Source organism: Vipera berus (genome assembly GCF_964194415.1).
Source record: "Vipera berus genome assembly, chromosome: Z".
In the NCBI taxonomy this organism is placed as follows: domain Eukaryota; kingdom Metazoa; phylum Chordata; class Lepidosauria; order Squamata; family Viperidae; genus Vipera; species Vipera berus.
Genome location: NC_138205.1, coordinates 4,267,187 through 4,277,580, shown reverse-complemented (window position 1 = coordinate 4,277,580; position 10,394 = coordinate 4,267,187). Strand labels below are relative to the sequence as shown.

Sequence of the window (10,394 nt, the reverse complement as noted above, 5' to 3'; positions counted from 1 at the left end):
CTTCTTCTCCTTTCCTTTCCCCTTCCTCCTTTTTTTTCTTCTTCTCCTTTGGTTTTCCCTCCTTCCTTTTTTCCTTCTTGGACTTTGGTTTTCCTTTCTTCCTTCCTTTCCTTTCCCCTTCCTCCTTTTTTTTCTTCTTCTCCTTTGGTTTTCCCTCCTTCCTTCCTTCATCTCCTTTCCTTTCCCCTTCCTCCTTTTTTTTCTTCTTCTCCTTTGGTTTTCCCTTCCTCCTTTTTTCCTTCTTCTCCTTTCCTTTCCCCTTCCTCCTTTTTTCCTTCTTCTCCTTTGGTTTTCCTTCCTTCCTTCCTTCTTCTCCTTTCCTTTCCCCTTCCTCCTTTTTTCCTTCTTCTCCTTTGGTTTTCCCTCCTTCCTTCCTTCTTCTCCTTTCCTTTCCCCTTCCTCCTTTTTTCCTTCTTCTCCTTTGGTTTTCCCTCCTTCCTTCCTTCTTCTCCTTTCCTTTCCCCTTCCTCCTTTTTTTTCTTCTTCTCCTTTGGTTTTCCCTCCTTCCTTTTTTCCTTCTTGGACTTTGGTTTTCCTTTCTTCCTTCCTTTCCTTTTCCCTTCCTCCTTTTTTCCCTTCCTCTGGTGTTTTGGTTTTCCTTCCTTCCTTTTTTCCCTTCTTGTCCTTTGGTTTTCCTTTTGTTCTTTCTTCCCCTTCCGTTTATCTTTCTTCTTCTATTTCCTATCTTCCTTTTCCTTCCTTTCTTCTCCCCTTCCTTTTTCTTTCTTCCTGTTTCTTCATTTCATTTTCATTTCCTCCTTTCTTCCTTCCATTTTTCTTTTTCTTCTCCTGTTTTCTTTCCTTCCTTCCATCCATCCTCCTTCCTCTCCTCCCATTTTCCTTTCATTTTCCACCTTCCATTTTCCTTTTCCTTTCTCCTTCCTTCCTTCCTTCCTTCCTTCCTTCCTTCCTTCCTTCCTTTTTCACTTCTGTCTTTCTTCTTCTTCTTTCTTTCTTTCTTTCTTTCTTTCTTTCTTTCTTTCTTTCTTTCTTTCTTCTTTTATTTTCCTTTCTTCCTTCTTTCGTTTTCCATTCTTCCTCTTTTCTTTCTTCTCCGCCGTTCTCACCTCTCTGCAATAGCTTATTCTGACTTCTTAAATTAATCCATCCTTATTGCCTCCCCTCCCCCAATCTCTCTTGGCACTCCCCCAATTTGGCAGTTTTCTAACTCCACTTCCCATCATTTCCTCCCATCCGAACCAGGAAGTCCCTGGAAAGCTGGGGAGTGGGTAGACCTGCAGTATTTCCTTCCCAAATTTGTAGCCCAAATTTGTAACCCAAAGGTGAGGCTCTGGGGCACAGAAAAATGGCTGTGTTGGGAAGGACGGTTGGGGAAAAACATCCAGAGATCAATGAATAGTTTTCCATAGTGCCCTACCACAGTTCCCATCATGCAAAGTATTGATCATCCTGATGGGGCTGGATGCAGTTTGCATCAGAAAACATCAGATTTGGGGGTGTGGTGGGGAGTGAGATGGAAAAACAGCTGATTCAGGTGAATTGCTGCAATTTATAAACCAACATTTTTTAATGTTGGTTGCTTGAAGACGTGTGGACTTCAACACCCAGCTGCGCTGGCTGGGGAATTCTGGGACTTGAAGTCCACACATCTTCAAGTGGACAAGATTAAGAATGCTATATAATCTGTCTGGTGCTTATGTTTTCTTATGGCGGGTTCTCCCCTTGCCACAAAAACCTGCAACTTCAGATTTAGGGAGTTAAGAGTCACGCCATTCAGACATTACGTTCTGCCTCCTTCACTCAGGGTCTTTGTTTCCTGGTCTTCTTGCTGCTCACGGCTTCCGTTTCGGCCTACATGGGCGCTGCCTTGCTGGAGATGTTGGTCACCCTGACTTTCCTGGGCCTGCGAGCCACGTACTATCACGAACGCCTGACCTGGGTCAACTGGCCCTGCCTGGTGGGTAAATCTCTGGGTTAGGGTCAGCGGTGTCCCTGCTGTCCATCGGTGCTTCCTTCCCTTGCAAACTGCCTTGGATTTAATTGAACCACACTTAAGGGTTTGAAGAGCGTGGTCTCTAATTTCCCGCCTTTTCTAGCATTTTAAGGGTTGTTATGGTCTTGGGAATGGGACTGATTTGGTTGCTTTTTCTGCCTGCAGGATCTCCTTCGGTCCATCAGTGCGGCCATCATCTTCATCGTTGTGGGCTTCGCCGTCATCGCTACCAACCACGGGGGATCAGCTGTGTCGGCCTTTGTGAGTGATTGCTATTCCTCCTAATAGCCTCCTTGCATTGGGAGTTTGACTCCCAGAATTCCCCAGGCCAGCCAGCCTCTGGGGAATTCTGGGAGACGATATTCCAAATCTCTGGCCCGCAGGAAGGGTGGAAAATTTCCATTTGGGGGCTGCACCTGTTGAACCCAAGCCCCATTCCCTTTTTTACACATATCTTTTATTATGTAATTTATTTAATTTTATTATTTAATTTTTTACTTTATTATATTATATTTTAGTTTATTGTTTATTAGTTTATTGCTTATTAGTTTATTGTTTATGTTACATTTTATTTTACTTATTATTTTATTGTTTTATTTTATTATATTTTTATTTTATTTTATTATTTTACTTCAATTTATTTTATTAGTTTGTTTATGTTGTTTTTATTATTTTATTTTATTTTATTTATTATTTTATTATCTTATGTTAATTTTGTTTTAGTTTAGTTTAGCTTATTCGTTTATTTTATTTCAATTACTTTTGTTAGCTTTATTTATGTTATGTTTTTATTTTATTTTATTTTAATTTAATTTTATATTTTATTCATATCCTACCTTTGTTATTTTTATAAATAACTCAAGGCAACTCAGTATCCAACACACCTTCCTCCTCTTATTTTCCCCACCACAACAATCCTGTGAGGTGGGCTGGGCTGAGAGAATGTTTATATGTCACTCATCCCACTCTGAAGCAAATTTGGGCAGCCTATAAATTTAATAAGTACAGTTATAAATATTTATTTATTATATGCCACACCTGAAGGAGCAGAGCTTGGTCAAACAGCCGCCATCTTGATTTTTTAAACCCCTTTTATACCAGGCCGCAAATCCCCTGTAATTTTATTTTTTTTCAGGGGCAAATGTAAGAAAATTCCCACACAGTGCAAATTAAATGCCAGCGAAATACTAAATTTTTGGCTTAATTTTTTTTGGGGGGGAAATGTTTTTTACGAATTGGAGAAGCTCTTCAAACCTCCAGTCTTTGCTTCTCTGTTTTTTTGACAGGTTTTCAGCCTTATTCTAATTGGGATTTTCTGCTTGGACGCGTACAAAACCTACCAGGTGGAGATGGGATCGGAAGAAGGTGAGCAGATCAAATTAATTTGTAGAATTCGTGCTCGTTTCGCTGTGGCTGGCCGAGCGGATGAGACAGCTGGGCTTGGAAAAAGCCAAAACCAGATTGAGCGCCTGGATGGGAGACCACCAGGCGATGCCTGGACTGGGGGCTGCATTGAGAAGTGAGTAGTGAGAAGCCAAGAGAGATGCAGGGAATTTATCCTCGATATCCTCAAATTTGGAATGAAATCTGATGACAGATTTTCCTGAAAACTGGAACAATGCTTTAATCCTGGCTTCGAGACGGGAAAGAAAGAGAGGGAGACTATGCAGATGACTTGACTGATATTTAGTAGGCTTAATGATCAATAAAAACGGATACTCTTGTCATCCCCATTATTTACTCTGCAACTTTAAGATGTGTGAACTTCAACTCCCAGAATTTCCCAGAGCTGGTGAATTCAACTAGCTGTGCTGGCTGGGAAATTCTGGGAGTTGACGTCCATACACCTTAAAGTTGCTGAGGGCGAGAAACACTTCTCCAACAAACTATCCAGGGACATATGCCAGGAAGGGGTGCAAAATAATCAAAATGCTGGCCCCGCCCCTATACTGGAAGCCACTCCTCCCCTTGTTTACATGTATAATTTGGATTTTGACTTTTTTGACCCTTCTGAGGTTGCTCCCAGTTCAAAACCCGCCGACCTCATTTCCCACTGCTTTTCCTCTTTTCCCCTTACAGACCCAGAACGTAGTTGAATTTGCTTGCCCAGGTGTCCCTGACTTCAGGGGTGAAAATCCCACCTCACACCTCACTGCCATATCTACGTGTGCTCTCGGAGCTGACTCCATCTTTCCTGGAGAATCCCGATCTGTAATTTTAGATTATTTTCAGATTTAACTTGCCGGGAAGACAAAAATTAAAACTGCTTTGGATGTGATACACAATAGCCTCGTGTTTCCAGAGACTGGATGTAGATGCACGAGGGGGTGAAAAACAGTGGACATCTATTTACTATTAAACAGCTATATACTACTAAAACTCTTGTGTCTGCTTGTAACCTTCAACTGGGTGGAACGGTGCATCGTAGGCGACAATTTTTGAACCGATGTGCCTCAAAGGAGCTCACTTAAAAGAAAGCACTCAGAATCTGGGACCCAGGACTCTCGCGGCATTGAATTGTGGCAAAGTTGTGACCGCTTTGGGGCTGCTAACACTGCCATGCTGGTGCAGTGGTAGCGACTCGTTTTCCTGCGGTCTTCCCCAATGACTGTTTTCATGGGAAACTGGGAGGCATGTTGGAAATCACGTGACCACGGCTGATTGCCATGCTGGTGCAGTCATCCGTGTTCACGAGATTTTCAACATGCCTCCCAGTTTCTCTCTCTCTCTCTCTCTCTCTCTCTCTCTCTCTCTCTCTCTCTCTCTCTCTCTCTCTTTCACACACACACACACACACACACACACACACACACACGTCAGTGGGGAAGCCTGCAGGAAAACAAGTCATTGCCACCCCCAATGTTTTTGGCCTGTTTTCTTTAGTTTAGGGAAGGAAATCTCTCAGAAACGCTGAGCCTATCGGTCACGAGTTGTTTAGCAGAACCCTAGAATCCCAGAATCGGAAGCTTATCTTAAGAGGTCATCCAATCCAACCCCTGCAGAGTACGATGCTCGGAAACATCGCTAACAAGGTCTATCTAGCTTCTGTTTGAGGAACTTCAGTGAAAGAAAACTCACCACTCTATGGGGCTACTTGTTCCCCTAGCTCAGGAGTCTCCAATTAAGACTTGTGGACTTCAGCTCCCAGAATTCCCCAGCCAGCCATACTGGCTGAGGAATTCTGGGAGTTGAGGTTCACAAGTCTTAAAGTAGCCAGAGTTGGAGACCCTTGCCTTAGCTGATGGCTCACGCCCTTAGCACATTCCTCCTGATTTCTCTGCTCTACCTCAGTGTTTCTCAACCGTAGATGGGTGGACTTCATCTCCCAGAATTCCCCAGGCAGCACTGCTGGTTGAATTCACCACTTGTGAGGAATTCTGGGAGTTGAAGTCCACCCATCTTAAAGTGGCCAATGGTTGAGAAACTCTTGTCTCCTTGTGTACAGAACTATAAGTGTGCTTACCTTTCAAAACCCGGTGCGCAAGTAAGCCCAGATTGAAGGTTCAAGGGCCTCTTAACCCTTGTGCAAATCAGAACCAAAGCAGAGGAGCTGAGCAGAGGGGGGAGGTGTCTCTGTGGTTGTATAATATTTTGCATTAATAGTAAGAAATTCAAGAGCGAGAAGTCATTTGACAATGTAGCGGAGCAGGGATGTGAATGCATCATATATTATTCATACCGAAAGGCGCGTGATATACGAGTTTAATGGCCCCTGTGTGAAGCAGTGGGTGTGAGGCCTGGGCCTTGGCAGAAGAACAGCCTGAAGAAGGAGTGTGAATAGAGTGTGTTTGTTTGTTTGTGTGTGTGTGTGTGTGAAAATTGGGTCTTCAAATGTGGGCGAGCTGTGGAATCCGTGAAAAAGAGTATTTTGTCCCAACGAAGAGACGAAATCGGTTGCGTTAACTTTCCGAATTTCTCCCTCCAATAAGTCTCACAAAAAAAAATCTAAGATGGTTTGAAAAAAATTCTGCAAAGTCACACAATTGCCCAGGTCAGGGATAGGCCACCTTGGGGCTCTTTTATGACTCGTGGACTTCAACTCCCAGAATTCCTGAGCCAGCCTGGCTCAGCTTGGAAACCTTTCCCTTTCCCCCTCAGCGTGGCCGGCTCAGGAATTCTGGGAGTTGAAGTCCACAACTGAGCCCGACATTTACGTTGCTAAGTGAGACATTTGTCAAGTGAGTTTTGCCGTGTGACGACTTGCCTTGCCACAGCTGCGAAGTGAATCACTGCAATTAAATTAGTTACACGGTTGTAAAATTGAATTTGGGCTTCCCTAATTGATTTTGTCAGAAGGTCGCAAGAGGGGATCATGTGATGCTGGGACACTGCAACCGTCATAAATGCGAGTCAGTTGTCAAGCATCCGAATGATAAATCACGTGACCACGATGGTCGTTGAGTGTGAAAAATGGTCATAAGTCGCTGTTTTCAGTGCTGTTCTAACTTTGAACGATCACTCAGCAAACTGTTGCAAATTGTTGTAAGACTACCTTTCAGTTGCTACTCCCCACCAGTTTATTTATTTATTTGCTATTTATTTTTCACATTTTTGAACCACTCGTCCGCCTCAGAAAAAAAACTTCAGCAGCCGGATCCACTGTGAATTTCTCATCTAAATTGATAATTATTACCAAATTAGATGGCAGTTTGTTTTCACTGTTAAATGATGCATATCCCCTTCTGCCTGATTGGAAGAGAATAACTCCACTTTTGATACTAAATTCATTCCGGTCCAATTCCTTCTTTCCCATTTATAAAAATGGACTGTAACACTCAACAGCACCACTAGAGGGCGCCATCCTACAGGGAATAACGTCTTGGTATACTATATATATATAATCTAATTTCGCCTGCAGATGCCACTTCTGAACACCAGGGAGCACCATTGGTCCTTGCAACTTCAGATCCTTGCACATTTTAAATTTTTAATTAACTAATAAAATATTAGGAAAATATCCCCTTCTATCACTAATATTGTACCTGATAGCATAACTCCAAGGCACACTTGTTTAGAAAAGCGGTAATACACGCATGACCTAAATATGAATTTTGGAAATTGTTTTTCCGGTGAACATGATATTGACATTATTTTATTTTAACAGGGAGTGGGGAAATTGTTTGATGGTGCTTGTTGGCTGCCTCTTAAAACCCATTTCAGGTTTGAGCAATAGAAACGTGTGGGAAACGAGATTTTTGTTGCTGTTCAGATTTATTTCACTGCACTAAATTCAGGTTAGGGCCTTCTCCAGGCAAACGTCGTTAAATGGCTACTTTGGCTAAAATTGAGTTTCCCAGACTTCCTCACTCCTCATCGTGAAGTGTCTGGAAGAGAGAAGCAGATAGGGGAAGCATCAAAAAAATAAACAGAGAAAGCAGAAATCCATCACAATTCTTTGCTGCTATGAAATATACATATTCTATTCTATTCTATTCTATTCTATTCTATTCTATTCTATTCTATTCTATTCTATTCTATTCTATTCTATTCTATTCTATTCTATTCTATTCTATTCTATTCCATATTTACTCCTATTCTATTCTATTCTATTCTATTCTATTCTATTCTATTCTATTCTATTCTATTCTATTCTATTCTATTCTATTCTATTCTATTCTATTCCATATTTACTCCTATTCTATTCTATTCTATTCTATTCTATTCTATTCTATTCTATTCTATTCTATTCTATTCTATTCTATTCTATTCTATTCTATTCTATTCTATTCTATTCTATTCTATTCTTTGTTTTATCCTATCCTATTCTCTTTTCCATTCTGTCTTCTCTTCTGTTCTGTTCCCTTCTCTTCGATTCAGTTCCAGTATGTTAAAGAAAATTTAATTTGTGTGAGAGGGATAGTGTCAATTCCATAGTCAATATTGCCCTGGGTAGCTGCCTGTCCAACGATGAAGACCAAACCAGGAAACTTTTATCACAAAAAAGCTGAAAGCTCTCTCTTTTGCTCTCTCTCATCCATCTATCTATCCATCCATATCTATCTATCTATCTATCTATCTATCTATCTATCTATCTATCTATCTATCATCTATCTATCTATCTATCTATCTATCTATCTATCTATCTATCTATCTATCTATCATCTCTCTCTCTCTCTCTCTCTCTCTCTCTCTCTCTCTCTCTCTCTATCATCTCTCTCTCTCTCTCTCCCTATCTATCTATCTATCTATCTATCTATCTATCTATCTATCTATCTATCTATCTATCTATCTATCATTCTCTCTCTCTCTCTCTCTCTCTCTCTCTCTCTCTCTCTCATCTATCTATCTATCTATATCTATCTATCTATCTATCTATCTATCTATCTATCTATCTATCTATCCATCCATCCATCCATCCATCCATCCATCCATCCATCCATCCATCCATCCATCCATCTATCTATCTATCTATCTATCTATCTATCTATCTATCTATCTATCTATCTATCTATCTATCTATCTATCTATCTATCTATCTATCTATCTATCTATCTATCTATCATCTCCATTTTTCTTTATATCTCCTCTCCCCCATCTCTATCTACCTGAGAGGAGCAAGCAGTGAGTAAGTCAAAACATAAAGTGAGAAAGAGGCCGTTTTCAACCGTTTGCTAATTCTGCCCTTCCTCCTCTTAGCCCCCGCCCCCCCCAAAATAAGAACTCACTTTTCCTCCCACTTCACGAGTTTTAGCCTTCAGCTTGTTGACCTGGGACTCAGCGATGTCCGCCCGCTCCTCTGCCTCGTCCAACTCGTGCTGAACCTTCCGGAATTTGGCGAGGTTGGTGTTGGCCTGTTCCTCCTGGGAGGGGGAGTAGAAAAGGATTGAGGGACGTCTGTGGAGTGCAAAACCCTCCCTCGTTGTTCTTGCTACTCTCCATCCCTTCGAATGGCCACTAAATAAATGGTTGTAAGTTGAGGACTAGCTGGAAAAGGAACAATTCTTTTCTCATTTACTCTATCCCAGAGTTAGAACAATTAACCAGTGGAACTACCTGCCTCCAGAAGCGATGAATGCCCCAACACTGGAAGTTTTTAAGAAGAGACTGGACAGCCACTTGTCTGAAATGGTATAGGATTTCCTGCCTGAGCAGGGGGTTGGACTAGATGACCTTCAAGGTCCCTTCTAACTTTATCATCATCATCATCATCATCATCATTATTATTATTATTATTATTATTATTATTATTATTATTATTATTATTATTATTAATTCTCCATGGTTTCAGCCTGAGATCATCCAGGGCTTAAGAGATCTTGCCAAGCTGTTTAAAAGTCTGGCAAAAGCTTTAAGATTGAGCAAAACCTTAGCATTAAGCTAAGCAGTTTGATTAAAGCGACAAATCTTTCAGCACCAGCAGAATACAGGCAGTCCTCGGTCTTATGACCACGACGGAGCCCAAAATTTATGTTGTTAAGCGAGGCCGTGGTTAAGCAAGCTTTGTCCCGTGTTACGACCTTTCTTGCCCACCTTAGTCAAGTTAGTCAAACGGCTGTTAAGTGAATCTGGAGTCCCCCGTGGACTTTGCAAAAAGGGATCCTGCAACCCCTCGGGATGCTGCAACCGTCATAAGTACATGCCAGTTTCCAAGCATCCGAATTTGGGGTGACGTGACCATGGGGATGCTACAACAGTCGTGTGAAAGGCGGGTTTTTTTCCCCCCAGCGACTTCAATGGTCACTAAACAAATCCCTGTAAGTTGAGGACTGGCTGGAGGGACCCACGCTTAAGAACTCACCGCTTCTTCGGCTTGTCTTTTATAAGCTTTCACCTTCATCTGCAACTTGTCCACCAGGTCTTGGAGTCTCAACAAATTCTTCTTGTCCTCTTCGGTCTGCAAATCAAGAAGAATAGAGAAAAGATGGGTGGATGGATGGGTGGGTGGATGGATGGAAGGAGGCCAGGACCACCATTAACCACGCACGTCTCCTTCTCCATGAGATAATGGTTTTCACTGGATGTCTGAATCGTGTCATCCACAGGATACTTCCAAAGGGACATCGAAACAATCTAGCTGAAACTGGTTTACAGAAAAAGAGAAAAAAAAAAACCTGCATTTGTGGGGTCCTTGATGCTCTTTGAGCTTGGCGGTTTTCTTGCAGACGTTTCATGACCCAATTACCCCCCGTTGGTAGGGCTCGTAACTTGGGCATCCTCCTGGATTCACGGCTCAGTTTGGAAGATCACATAGGAGCCGTGACCAGGGGGGCTTTCGCCCAGGTTCGCCTGGTGCGCCAGTTGCGGCCCTATCTGGACCAAGATGCTCCACGCACAGTCACTCACGCACTCGTGACCTCCCGTTTAGACTACTGCAACGCTCTCTACATGGGGCTGCCCTTGAGGACCACTCGGAGGCTTCAGCTGGTGCAGAATGCAGCCGCCAAGAAGTAATGGGAGTTTCCCGATACTCTCATGTAACACCTCTTCTCCGCGAGCTGCA

At 42.3% G+C, this 10,394-nt stretch overlaps 2 protein-coding genes across 2 annotated transcripts in view; one reads left to right on the top strand and one right to left on the bottom strand.

The window, feature by feature from the left end:
- The window catches only part of LOC308677957 (CKLF-like MARVEL transmembrane domain-containing protein 5), a 5,117-nt gene extending 749 nt beyond the window's left edge, over positions 1–4,368 (top strand). Inside the window, exons 2-5 of the mRNA XM_081344685.1 lie at positions 1,766–1,918; positions 2,120–2,215; positions 3,241–3,319; positions 4,034–4,368. Of these exons, the coding sequence (XP_081200811.1) occupies positions 1,766–1,918; positions 2,120–2,215; positions 3,241–3,319; positions 4,034–4,050 (345 nt within the window). The 3' untranslated portion in view covers positions 4,051–4,368. The remainder of the gene's footprint in view (positions 1–1,765; positions 1,919–2,119; positions 2,216–3,240; positions 3,320–4,033) is intronic.
- A 2,823-nt stretch (positions 4,369–7,191) lies between these two features.
- Positions 7,192–10,394, bottom strand: part of LOC308677928 (myosin-6) — a gene marked incomplete at its 5' end in the record, with an annotated part of 60,218 nt that continues 57,015 nt past the window's right edge. The window contains 3 exons of the mRNA XM_081344636.1: positions 7,192–7,278; positions 8,620–8,754; positions 9,693–9,788. Of these exons, the coding sequence (XP_081200762.1) occupies positions 7,258–7,278; positions 8,620–8,754; positions 9,693–9,788 (252 nt within the window). The 3' untranslated portion in view covers positions 7,192–7,257. The remainder of the gene's footprint in view (positions 7,279–8,619; positions 8,755–9,692; positions 9,789–10,394) is intronic.